The following is a 14,153-nucleotide window of genomic DNA, read 5'->3' as shown; positions in this document are numbered from 1 at the left end:
TCTCACCAAAATCTATGCTTGTAATTATTGCTGTAATTATTATTTTAATACAGCTCAGCAACTTATCAAAATGTTACCCTGTAGGTGCTACCTCGCTGCCACAAGGATACAGGGCAGAGGCCACTACCCCACCCTGCTCTGCGTGAGAGGATGGCGGGGACCCTGGCGGGGGTCCTTCTACCACGGCCAGTGCTCAAGTCCACAGTCATTTTAATGCCCGTTCTCTCTTTAGAGACGATGAGTCATGATCTGCATTTTACATCATGGTTTGAACTTGATGTGTCTCAGTGGTTCCATTCATGCAATGGGCAAACAATGCCACCTTTTTGCAGAGGTATAGTGAAGAATTCCTCACCAGAATTGCTTTCTTAAAACATTTTGTGCAGTTCAAGCATGTGATCTGATACACAGGCTTCCCAGATACACTGCCTGAGTTTAGATTCCAAGTCTACTGTCTGTGACTCTGAGCAGCTCTGTGCCTCAGTTTCCTCATCTGTGAAATGGGGATAATATCGTAAGGCTGTTGGAACGATTAGATGAGATAATTCATGATATGCTGCTTAGCACAGTGCCTCGCACATAGTATTTAACAGATAATAGTAGTAGTAGTAGTATTTTGAGAGTAATAAACAAATCCTAACAGCGGTCCTGCAAGAAACACACGTAAGTCAGGTAGACTGGTGGGAGCCGTGGCAAACTGGAAAGCAGGGTAACCACACTCCCCTGCTCCCTAAAATTATTACCTCTTGGGAAGAAAGGCCAGAGTTTCAAAAAATTTAATAGCAACCTCAAATCAGATGTCTATTTGAAATCGCTGATTTTAAAATGGTGGAGAGTAATTTAATTTAAAAAAAAGAGAAAGCAAAAAGAAGAAAGCCAGCTCTATGCTGCTGCTGTTATTCCACCTGTAACTCAGATCCAACACATAGGCCCTGTCTCCCTTCACCTGTATTTTCCAGCAGCCACTTTTGTTGGGGTTTCTACCACCTGCTCGCTCTAATAAAGCATTTGTTTGTGCCCCATGATCTTTTTTTTTTTCATTCTAAAAGAAAGTCAAACAGCAGTCACCACTTGTCCTAAGAGGAGTTAATAATCATCCATGTCCATTTGCAAACAGGCCAGCTTTTATTTCATAAGAGCCACCCTGAGGTCATCTCCACCCTGTCCTGTTATCACCTCTTCTTCTAAACAAGAGGGAATCAGATATAGCAATTTGAAAACTATTCTTCAGCAGGACGACGAGAAAAAGCAGGTAAGGGGAGTATTTTACATGGGGGAATGGAATCCTCTTAATGCCTGATGACAAGCAAACAGGGCTCTCTGTGCCTTTCCTAACAGCTGCCCCTTCTGAGCTGGGGATAAAAGAGAGAGAGGAAGAGAGACAATGAATAGGCTTTTATTTCAAAGAGAACATCTGCAAAGCATGGTCCTACATTAAAAAATAAATAGAAAACAGCCACCAGTCTGGGAAGAAAAAAAAAAAGATTTCCCATTACATTTCTAATTAATAAAGCACCATTTCACAAGGAAAGAAGGAAAAAAGAAAGACAAGTTTTCCAGATCCCCAAAGAAAGGAGGCTTAATGAGGTAACCACTGTATGACTTGATCTATCTAATCTGGTTTTAATACTCCCCCTTAAATAATGTATACATTAGCTCTCCATTACCAAAAACATTTGTTTATTTTATTAACGTGAGTCTGGTTGAGTGCTAAGACTTTGGGAAATTACCATGCTGTCCTTGGGCTCTCTCTTTATTGCTTCTTCTCTTGCTCATTATAAAATGATTAGTTGTCTCCATTGCCCTTTTGAATTGCTGTTCTAGTGCTGCGGTTCTGTTATCCTGGTTCTGAAGACAGAGTCTTGGTTCAGGGTTAAGTTAATGTACTCATTATGGGCCCAATTGGGGACCCATTCATCACGCCTAATTCATGTCCAACACACGGGGGACCAGAGTACAAAGAGTCAGTGTGAAGCAGAGGCCCAGCGCGAAGCCAAGAGACACCAAGAAAGGTCCAGACTCGAGTCCAGAAGACAGGCCTGGGATGTTCCATAACTACAGGAGTGCTGCAGACAGTGACCCAGAACATCAGAGAGGGCCCACGACAGGGACGTCCACCTAAACAGACCCAGAGCATCCTCCTAATGTCTAGCTTAAATCCTTTCCACTTGGACTTGAGAACGAAACAACACAGCTGTTTACCAGAAGTGCGGGGTATCTTCAAACTGGTTAAGCCAATGTTTACCAAACCTTGGTCATTCCATTGCCTCCATCAATCATACATCTAAATTGGGGTCAGGATTAGCATTAGAACAGTATGTTTAGATACCATAATTTAGGTGTTTTCAACATGTCAACCAACATTTTTACTTAAATGTCACTTAATCTGCATGCTAGGCAGTAAGAGCCCTGACATGACCATTTTGCTTGACTGGCTATAGTTCCCTATTTTCCCTAATATACATTTAAAGATATATACAGCCATGACAAGTGTCCAAAACCATTCACCAAGAAGCAAGGGCTGAGTGCATTTGGGAGGTCACAGATGCCCTGTTTCTTGGTCTGGGTGGGGGTTGTTGTTGTTGTTATTGTTGTTCTATCCCTTAGTTGTGTCTGACTCTGTGTCATCCCATGGACTGTAGCACTCCAGGCTTCCCTGTCCATCACCACCTCCCAGAGCTTGCTCAAACTCATGTCCATTGAGTTGGTGATGGTTGCCATCCAACCATCTCATCCTCTGTCGTACCCTTCTCCTGCCTTCTATCTTTCACAGCATCAGGGTCTTTTCCAATGAGTTGGCTCTTTGCATTAGATGGCCAAGGTATTGGAGCTTCAGTTTCAGCCTTGGTCCTTCCAGTGAATATTCAGGGTTGATTTCCTTTAGGACTGACTCGTTGGATCTCCCTGCTGTCCAAGGGACTGTAAAGAGTCTTTCACAGCACCACAGTTCAAAAGCATCAGTTCTTTGGCGCTCAGCCTTCTTTATGGTCCAACTCTCACATCAATACATGACTACTGGAAAAACCAGTTTTGACTAGATGAACCTTTGTCAGCAAAGTGATATCTCTGCTTTTACTGGTGGAGGTTACTGAATGTATTCAGTACATGAAAATTCATCAAGCTGTACATTTAGAATAATGTGCATTTTTGTGTATATATATTTTGGTTAAAAAAACATTTAAAAATATAGGCAAAAGTTAGGAAATAAATTTTGCACACCTATGAATACAAACTCTTTATTAAAAGCTACTATAATAGAGATTGTGTGCCCACAAAGTACCTTCAATCATACATGAACCAGAATCCACGTGCATACTACACTTGGGATTCCTGGGGTCAGTCTAGAGCTATTCTAGCAAAAGATATCCATCCAAAATAAGTCCTCAAGCGAAACTAAATAAAATGAATCAACTGCACCGTGAATATATCTTCCCACATGGCCTCTTACCTTCTCTCAGCACTCGACCTGTAAGCCACTGCATTTGGAACAACTTGATATTTTTAAAGATGTGTGTGTTTGGGGGTCATTCTGCCTCTAGACCATAAACCCCATGAGAGCAGGCACAGCAGACTTTCCCCTCATACTTTGTAGAGTGCACACAGCAGGCGCTCAAACACTACCTGTTGAATTAATGGACAGATGGGAAACCTCTGATGGGTTTTACTCACTCATTCTCTCTTGCTCCACCAAGGATTACACAGTGATAGCCAACTAGTCTGACTGCTCACATGTTCTTCTGTTCAAGGCTGAAGAAGGGAGCACCGCCTTACATTCATGCAGGGTTTCTGAGCCTCAGTACACTTTCTCATCTATTTATCAAATTGCATCCTCAAAACCCAGTCTAGGGAAGGGCAGGCTTTATTAGCATCATCTGCCAGAAATGCCAAAAAAGACACAAAGAGGTGAAAGTCAGGGTTTGCCCCTTGACAGAGTCGGCACTTGAGCCAAGACGCTCCAGAATATTACACTCTTCTACCCCGTCGTCCAGCCCCCAGGCCAGCTCTCTGACAACTCACAACATCCCAACACATGTTGTTGGGGGAGGAGGGCACAAGGTGGTGAGGAGCACAGAGAAGGGAAGGCAGATGATTCAAAACAGGGCATGACCTACACCCCCGGCAAAAGGGAAGCCGGCTGACCAAAGGGTAGAATGCATGGCTCTAGTCCTGTGGCGGACACTTCTTTCACCATGTCCTAATGCCTAACGCACATAAGAATTTGCATATTCTGGGACTACACTAAAGGCAGAGAGAGAAGGAAGGAAACCTCCATCACACAGGGGAAGGTAAACGCAGTCGAGATAAAGAAGTGCTATGAATAAACCACATGCGGATCACTGAAAAGAACCACAGACACTTATTTTTAGCTCAGCACAGTGAACACAGACATCTTCCAGGCAGAGGCTGCAAACTTCTCAGCCAAAAGGGCCAAGTCAGGTGTCACAGGTGAAGGAAGAAATCTTGGGTGGGGGGTGTCTCAGGAACCTGGAGGATTCCAGGAGGCCCCTTCTGACTTGGCCAATGAACAACAGGAAAGAATGTGGGCCCGGGTTGTCAGATCTCGACTTTTTAAGGCATTCCAAACGACCGCATCGTCTTCTATCCTAACCCTTACACTTTGGTGCATTTTTTATTTTAAGACAGTGGGGGTTAAATAAAACCTACCCACGGGCTACAAGCACGAGCGCCCATCTTGCAAGCATCCTTCGTGGTGAGGCTACATCGGGGACGGTGGGAACAGGACCATGAGCCGGGAGGCGGTGCTCTATCACCAGGCCTTTCCAGCTAGGAAGGTCCCTGCATCACAGACAAGGAAACCCTGCCCCAGAGAGGCGAAGGGACGTGTGCATGACACACTGATCCTCTGTCCTAACACTGCATGACACGCCTCCCAGGCCCTACAACTTCCAGCAACCTGCACTCCCCACAAACCTTACCTCTGCGTTCATCTCTGGGCTCCCTATTTAACCAGAAGAAAATGAGCTTGAACTCCACAGATGGGACAGGCCAGCCTCAAGTCTGGCAGTTTTGGGGCGGGTATTAGGAGACTTGAGGGCTTTCAGGCTCCTGAAACACACTATTCTCAGCTCCCATCTAATGGAGGACACCTTTCTCTTATGTCCAAAAGAAGCCACTGTACAGCGAACTGGGCTAGGACCAGAGGGGAACCTCTCTGTTGACAGGCTGTAGTCCCAACCCTCGCCAGCTGGACTGGCCCTCCGGGAGGGCAGGGGCACAACTGCCCTATTTCACGAAGGCAGTTGCAGTGCTGGGCATTGTTGGAGCAGAGGGTGGGTGGAAGGGTGGGCATGTCGATGGATGCACGCATGCATGCATGCAAATAGGGATAGGAGAGAAGTGAAAGAGGGCAGGTGTGAAGAACAAGGGACTTACTGACTCTGAACTGGATAGAGACCTTTGGAACAAAGGAACTCAACCTTTGGAGTTGCCACCAACCTTCAATTCCTCATCTGGCTGCCTCTCAGCTCTTTAACTTTCATACAACTCGTTGCTTTGCTTTCCTTATTTGTAATCAGAGATGAAACAGAGATGGGACTAGTAGTCCATAACTTGCAGGACAGGGATTCAGTAAGATCATGTCTTCTCAGTATCTCCACAGCGTCAAGAGCAAGGCAAACATTCAATAAACAGAAGTCTTCCTCGTCATCAGGATCACAGTTACGATGTCTGTACCCCTTGGGTAGGGGACGTCTCCATCAATTTTTCTGCCCCATGAGCTCAACTTGTCTAGGCTTAAACCACGTGATACGTGGCCAAGGATTACAGCAAAGGATCCCCTGGGAGGAGAAACGCTTGTCATTAACATCCCTGGACACATCAGCCTGGATTAGATGCTCAGATAAGCCAGCAGTCACCTGCTTGGGACAAATCAGGGCTGAGACAGAACAAATCCATTTTGTTGCCCTCAGAGGCCCCTGGAGGGGGAGATCTCCCCCTTCCCCAAAGGCTGGAGATGCCCGTAGGGTCCTGCTCCTTGCCCATCAGGCCGGTGTCTGGACTCCTGGACTCTGATAGTAATCACACCAGCTCCCTGCTCACGATAGCACTGACGGGGTTAAGGGACACACACATACACACACCTGCCCTGTCCCTGCCACCTTCGTCAAGGCGCTAGCTTTTGATGGGGGAAGGGGCAACCCTAACCTCAGGGATCAGAATGACAGAACTCGATCAGTATCTGCGGGCAAACGGACAGTTTCTGTTGCAGGCGGAAGGAAGGAAGTGCCCGAAAGACAGTAGGACTGCGTGTTCCTGGTGACACCTCCAGCTTCATCCAGGCTCCTGGGGGCAAGTCATGGGTGAGCAGAGCGGCAGGAGGCCCGCTGACCACGAATGAAAGGCTGTCCCTCTGGCCAAGCAAACCTGTGTAGCACCCTCTTCCCCTCCTCCCCTGGCAGGGGGAGCTGAATTCAAAACACCTTCTTCCACCAACTCCACTTCCAGCAGTTCAGGTTCAATTATTCCCTAGTGTGCACGATGCACATTTCACTAACGGGTGATACCTTCTTTTTCTGGACCATAAAATCCTGTCCTTGGGACTAGGCAAATTGTGACCGAAACAATTACCTATCTGCCTCCTTAAATGAAGTCCCCAAGGTTGGGGACCTTCACAAGATGCTTAGAAGAGGGAGGCTATGGAATAGAATGATTGAGAGTACAGACTGCCGGGGTTCAAATCCCAGCTCTGTCACTGGTACTGTGACCCTTGGGAAAACTGTTTTAGGCTCCCCACATCTCAGTTTCCTCACTGTAGTGTGAGGTTTAAATGAGCTGATATTTGTGAAACACCTCAAACAGGGCCTGGTTCTATTAAGTATCATGATTGTTGGCTGCTGAAACATAATAGTACATTCCTTGAAGAAATAAAATACATAAGGAGGACTAAAACAATTCCTGGTAAGCCATAACTGCTACAGAAGCATCACTGCTATTATTATGATCACCCTCCTGAAAGTGAAAGTGGCAGTCACCCAGCTGTGTCCCATTCTTTGCCACCCCATGGACTGTAGCTCGCCATGTTCCTCTGGCCATGGGATTTCCCAGGCAAGAATACTGGAGTGAGTTGCCATTCCCTTCTTCAGGAGATCTCCCTGACCCAGGTATCGAACCTCAGCCTCCTGCTCTGCAGGCAGATTCTTTACTGTCTGAGCCTCCAGGGAAGCCCTTCTACCTGATCTCATTATTCAGGGGTCTGATTCAAGAAAAACTGTGTATCTGCTCGTTTTCTAGGGCTGGCACATTTTTATGAATCTGCAACAAGTAAGGAAGGTGACATGAAGATTTTCAGCAATGACCCAGCTGCATATAGGGTTTTTCAAAGACCTCTACAGACAAGGCACTCTGAAATCTGGACATTGAGTGGAATGAGGCAGTCCTAGGTCTGGATTCCAGTTCTGCTGCTCCGCAGCACAATCTTAGCAAGCAAGCTGCTTTTCCACTCTGAGCCCCATTTTTCCTATCAAGTAGGGGTCGCAAAGAGTCAGACACGACTGAGCGACTGAACTGAACTGAGGGACAGTAACAGTTCTGTCCCACAGAGTTGAGATGGTTCATTGAGACAGTGAGATAACACCTGCAAAGCCTTCATTATCCCCACCATGTAACTGGTACCCAGTTCAGTTCAGTAGCTCAGTTGTGTCTGACTCTTTGCAACCCCATGGACTGCAGCATGCCAGGCTTCCCTGTCAATCACCAACTCCCGGAGCTTGCTCAAATTCACGTCCAGCATGTTGGTGATGCCATCCAACCATCTCATCCTCTGTCGTCCCCTTCTCCTCCTGCCTTCAATCTTCCCCTGCATCAGGGTCTCTTCTGAGTCAGTTCTTCACATCAAGTGGCCAAAGTATTGGAGTTTCAGCTTCAGCATCAGTCCTTCCAATGAATATTCAGGACTGGTTTCCTTTAGAATGGACTGGTTGGATCTCCTTGCAGTCCAAGGGCCTCTCAAGAGTCTTCTCCAGCACCACAGTTCAAAAGCACCAATTCTTCAGCACTCAGCTTTCCTTTTAGTCCAACTCTTACACACAAACATGACTACTGGAAAACCATAGCTTTGACTAGACAGACTTTTGTTGGCTAAGTAATGTCTCTGCTTCTTAATATGCTACCTAGGTTGGTCATAGCTTTTCTTCCAAGGAGCAAGTGTCTTTTAATTTCATGGGTGCAGTCACCAACTGCAGTGATTTCGGAGCCCAAGAAAATAAAGTCTCTCACTATTTCCATTGTTTCCCCATCTAGTTGCCATGAAGTGATGAGACCAGATGCCACGATCTTAATTTTATGAATGTTGAGTTTTAAGCCAACTCTTTTACTTTCTTCTTTCCCTTTCATCAAGAGGGTCTTTAGTTCTTCTTCACTTTCTGCCACAAGGGTGGTGTCATCTGCATATCTGAGGTTACTGATATTTCTCCCAGCAATCTTGATTCCAGTTAGTGCTTCATCCAGACTGGCATTTTGCATGATGTAATCTGCATATAAGTTAAATTAGCAGAGTGACAATATACAGCCTTGTTGTCCTCCTTTCCCAATTTGGAACCAGTCTGTTGTTCCATGTCTGGTTCTAACTATTGCTTCTTGACCTGCATACAGGTTTCTCAGGAGGCAGGTCAGGTGGTCTGGTATTCCCATCTCTTTCAGAATTTTCAACAGTTTGTTGTGATCCACACTGTCAAAGGCTTTGGCGTAGTCAATAAAGCAGAAGTAGATGTTTTTCTGGAACTCTCTTGCTTTTTCTATGATCCAGTGGATGTTGGCAATTTGACCTCTGGTTCCTCTGCCTTTTCTAAATCCAGCTTGAACATCTGGAAGCTCTCCGTTCACATACTGTTGAAGACTGTACCCAGAAAACTGGTGATTTCTAGCCAGGAGACCGTAGTCTCAATTTTGTATGCAACCCTTTCTTTCTTTCATCCTGAATTACCATGTGTGTCTGAGCAATTAACAACATCATGTATGTAAAACACCTAAAGGATGCCTGGCATACAGTTGTCACTCCATAAATGTTAGTACTCCTCTCTCTCCCACATTCCATCCTGCTCCAAGGCTGACACACAGAGGAGTTGGACGCATTCTACTGCCTTGGATTACACTCAAACCCTACTTGGCTTGGAAAAATGAGTAATTGCAAAAATTTGCTTATTTTCAAACATACGAAGAGTTTCTTTTTAAGAATAATGGCTCACATTTGAGCATTTATTATGTGCCAGGCACAAACTGGCTCACACGTCTTATTACATTTCATCCTCACATAACCCCATGAGGTGGCCCCGATTTTCAGAGGAATGAAGTTAGAATAACTTGCCCAAGATCCCAGGGATGGCCCAGAACCGAGCCAGGATCTGAACCTGGCAGGAGCGGACCCAAGGGTAATTAACAGAGGCCTTTGTCCCCTACCTGTGGCTCAAATGGGAAAGAATCTGCCTGCAATGCTGGAGACCTGGGTTCAGTCCCTGGGTGGGGAACATCCTGTGGAGAAGGGAATGGCAGCCTACTCCAGTATTCTTACCTGGAGAATCCCAAGGACAGAGAAGTCTGGCAGGCTACAGTCCATGGGGTCACAAAGAGTCAGACACGACTTAGCAACCAACGCCTTTCTGTCCCTCGTACCAGGGCCTGGCACAGGTTTCCTATGACTTTTCGCCTGCTCCCACAGCCCTTCCTTTGAGCTTGGGTTTTATGAGGTTGAGTTTGTATTTACTTTTCATTTTCCTCAAAGTATTTTCTCTTTGGTTCTGGTGGATAGGGATTGCAAGCAATAGAAGTGGGAGATGCAAATGAAAAAAACGGAGGATTTATCATAAGTGACAAGTCTTAGGGCGGTGTTGACCAAGCTAGAGACCAGGCAGTCCAATTATGACGGCACCGTGCATTTTCCTCTTTTTGCACGTAGATTTATGGCCCCACTGATCATAAATAGCTCTGGGTGGGAGGACAGACACTTGCTTAAGGATATGTTGTTTCTGGGGAAATACACACACACACATACACAACGATGTCAGATATCTGCTCGAGATCAAAATAATTTCCTTTTCTATTAACAGGATGGATCAAAGTTGGACAATCCCCAGCAAAAAGGAACTTACAGTTTGGCTTCCTATTTGCAAAACAGCAAGCATCTGTCACTCAACCTTCTGGCAGGTTAAAATAAAAAGAGTTGATGAACTAGAGAGAATGTCTAAAGTGTAAGAAGACTGGAAGGAAAGTGAGTGTAAATATTACATATATATATGCGTATAATAACGTCTACCTTTATTTATCTATTTTATTTAACATTTTTCAGGATATGATTAAGCAGATGGCAGCATTTGCATCAAGATAAATATTGTTCAGTGATCCATATTTCTGTATACAAAGTGTAATGCACTGCTCAAGCAAAATAAAACTCCATTGAGAGTGTGAGAAAAACGAACCATCAATAAACTACCCTCTGTTCTCTCTGGTCTCAAAACATTTGGATAGAAAGAAAAGCTACGCCTCTGAGGCTGTTAGTACCAGAGGCGATCTGGATACAGTGAACCAATTTTTCAAAGTCACTGCCAATGTCTGAAAAAGTCCTGAGTTATCTGAGTAATGTGAAGTATGAGGAATTTCTGCCGAAAAATCAACATTTCAAAGGGGTCAGACAACACAGAAAGACCATTCTACTTTAAGTGTATGTACGTGTGTGTGCCTGTGCCTGTGTGTGTGTCAGGACAATAAAAAAGTAGGTTTCTTAAATGGTATATACTGAGTAGTAGTTTATCTAAGGACTCAAGCAATAATGTGAGGACTTCAGAGGATCACTGGAGGCAAGGGGAAAGAAAATAAACGTTCATTACATTAACACACAGCTCCTTTCATTCTCCCCCAAATTGATGCAGAACCTGTAGTGTGATCTTTCTGACACTCCCCTCGACGTTTTCCCTCCCTTTATAAGTGAGCCCATCTGTTTCTTACATTCTGAGATGACAGTAAAACCCAGAGCATACTGGAGACCCGGGGAAGGAATGAGTGCCACAGCCAGGGAACTCAGCTGCCATCCGCCCAACAACTCTAATCTGTAAGAGCTCTGGGAGAGGCTGAGAGGCAAAGCCTGCAAATCTTTCAGGGAAATGCCCGTCTCGCCACCATCCACCAGCTCTCTGGCTCTGTCTGCTTGAGAAACTGGGTGTTTCTTCTTGGCTTCTCAAAATGCACCAAAATGACAATCAGGCCCTTCCCCAAACAGAAAAAGTACAAATGCAGAAGCTCCGGAAAGGTGAGCACAAGGAAGCAGCGAAGTCTGGTTTAGAAAATAACCTGAACAGTGTCGGCTTGACACTCTTTGAGACATACCCACCACCACCACCACCACCACCACCACGCAGTGCTGAGTCTCTCTGCACCCAAAAGCACAACTGCCCACCCCACCCTCTTCAGAGCAGAGAGGAAGCATCATCTCCCGAGCATGCGCCTCACCAGCTCCGTAAAGTCACGGGGATTTTTTTTAAGTCCCACTCCCCAATCTCCCTCCGAAGCATCATGCACCAGCAGCCTCCGCGGGGTCTGCAAACAGACCACATGTTCTGAGGGCCTCAGTGGCCTGCCCAAACGGTCTGGTCCTCTCCTCCTAGGCTGCAATCTAAGCTCAGGCAAAGCCAGACTTTGGGAACAGCCTGCCCCCTTCTGGTCTCCTTGAGCTCTGTGGAAGGGCAGGGGCTGGGTGGGCACAGCTACAGGAGGATGGGCCCCCGGCTCCACCCTGCAGGTCTGCACTGTGATTACAGGATCTGATAGGGCACGGGGGTAGACTTCATTGGGGAAGGGAAGAGCAAGGACACGGACGAACAGATTAAATATCCAGTACAAATCCAGGCGCGACGGCAGTGAACAACTGCTTGGTAGACAGCCACAAAGAAGGGGGGAGGAGAGAAAAAAGGGGGACAACAAGTACAGGTGTGTCTATATCGGAATAAACGGAGACCCTTGGGAGGTGTGTGCAGGGGGACAGTCACTGAACTTGCAGATGAGAGCAGAGTTTCAGAAAAGCAAAGCACCTCAGCTGCTGGAACTGGCATTCCAACAGGAATAGAAAAGGAAAAGAGGCACGCTCCCTCCTACCTTCCCAACTGCTAACCTCAGCGCCGCCCAGCTGGAGGATGAGAGAGGAAGACACAGAACTGAACACCCAGAGAGCAGGTGTGGAGGTAGGACCCCAAATGTCAGAGACCCAGGGAGGAATCAGCCAACCAGGCTTGCTTCCCTCCCTCTACTTGTTTCAACAGGTGGTATGCGCATGGGGAAAAGCACCTCCTGAAGCCCTTCTGGACCCCAGATGCAAAGGATACAGTCAGCCCCACACTTCCATGGCTATCCTACATGTTTCCACACTGGGCTAGCAGTGCATGTCCTGAACCTCCTCTCACCCCACCTCCCCGTAGGGCTCCGACTCCAGAAAGAACTTCTAATTGCATTTCTGCCCAAACACATCACCATCCACTCCTGGAGTTCAAAGGCAGTGTCTGAGAGTACCCTTTGCTACAAATAAGAGGCATTCGGAACATTCGCCTCCCCCCCGGGACCCTCCCCCCCCCCCCCCCCCCCCCCCCCCCCAGAATGGGGAAAAGACTTCTCCCTGCTACCCGCACAGACCAGCCAGCAACGTGAAATGCCATCGCATCACGCCTTGGGCTGGCTCAGCCCACAGACACAAAGAACTGCACTCTGGCAAAGAAGGTTGCCTCTCTGCCTCCAAAGAAGTTTGGCAGATCAAAGGGCATCATGCTGTGTCTGAAGGCAGCCTTCAATGAAGGCTCCCAAAGTGACAGGTGACAGAGACATGCATTCAGTGCCTAAGAACCTGAAATTACCCCCTGGTGTCTAATGTCCCCGAGGGTTGGGAGAAGCTCCATGGGCAAGCGGCAGGGATGAAGATACAGACACATCATGAAGACACAGACACATCCCTAAGCTTGAAGACAGACACGCCCACACGGTGCTGAGACCCTGGCTCAAAGTTGGGGACTCTGACCTCTCCTGTGTGCTCTGAGTTCAGTGGGCTAAGCAAGGCGGGCCAAAGAAGGTGCGAAAGGCCTCCCGGGAGAGGTCGGGGGCAGGGTAGAAGACACCCAGATGGCCCCAGAAGATCTGCGGAAGGAACAGTTTCAGAGCCTGGATTGTTCACACCCAAGGAGGGCAAAGTAAACCCACAGAAGCCTAAGTTGAGGTGCTGTGATCTGATACGCAGCTGGTAACAGGAATGAGCCACACACGAAGACAGAGAGCTGGACACAAACGCCTAGGAGAAGGGGCCATGCCCTGATACTGGAGACAGGGCACCAGGAGAGAGCAAGGTTAGACATGGACAAGGGAGAGACAGGAGTCTCAGGCATCCAGGGACACAAAACAGGAGACTCAAAGTAAGACCCGGCACTGGAGACAGAGTCTTGACTCCGGGGCACGGGTGAGGACCTGGGACACTGATCCCAGACCTCTCTCAGGCCAGGCAAAGACAACGAGGCAGCAGACGGAGGACTGAGTGGTGTGCACCCAGCTAGGCAAAAACCAGAGATGCGCTGAGCACCACCGCCGGAACAGCGGCTGCGGATCCCGGCACGGTCTAGGCGCTCAGACCAGGGGCGAGGCAGCAACACCCACAAGCACAGAGCAAGTCGGGGCGCCCAGCTAGAGTGACGGGGACAGGCACCCAGCCAGGCTCCGGTAACCCCCAAAAGCGCCTCCTCTGGAGATAACTTCCCCAGACCCCCAGGGGGCAGTCCTCAGACTAGGGATGGGGCAGGGACCCAGCCCCGGCTTCCAGAGGAAAGAGATGTGGGGTCAGCAGGCTTGGGGAGTCCCGATCTGATGAGCGGGGTTCAAGGGCTGGGGGTGGGGGCGTGGGGTCCGGCCGCCTGCCCTCCGGTTTCCCTTCTTCCATCGCTCCCTCCAGGACGCGAGCCGAAAGGGCATCTTACCAGCGCCCGCGCGGCCAGTGACCCTCGGCTGGCCGGCTGCTGTGCGCGGGGTGCTCCGGGGCCGCCTCCCCGCGCCCGCGCCGGGGCCCCCCGTCCTCCTCCGCCGCCGCCGCCGCCGTCTCCTCCTCGGGCTGCAGCCGGCTCGGCGGGCAGGTCCCGGCGCTCGCGGCGCGGGGCCGGGGCCGGGGGCGGCTGCTCCGC

General features: G+C 48.2%; 1 protein-coding gene across 1 annotated transcript in view; it reads right to left on the bottom strand.

Moving 5' to 3' along the window:
• XYLT1 (xylosyltransferase 1) overlaps positions 1 to 14,153 on the bottom strand; it is a 349,644-nt gene that overhangs the window by 334,174 nt on the left and 1,317 nt on the right. The window contains exon 2 of the mRNA XM_040266531.1: positions 13,953 to 14,144. Coding sequence (XP_040122465.1) covers positions 13,953 to 14,144 — 192 coding nt within the window. The remainder of the gene's footprint in view (positions 1 to 13,952; positions 14,145 to 14,153) is intronic.

Source organism: Oryx dammah, unplaced genomic scaffold (assembly GCF_014754425.2).
Source record: "Oryx dammah isolate SB20612 unplaced genomic scaffold, SCBI_Odam_1.1 HiC_scaffold_2, whole genome shotgun sequence".
Lineage (NCBI taxonomy): Eukaryota > Metazoa > Chordata > Mammalia > Artiodactyla > Bovidae > Oryx > Oryx dammah.
Note: the sequence above shows the minus strand (reverse complement) of the source record. Positions and strands in the feature narration are given on the sequence as shown.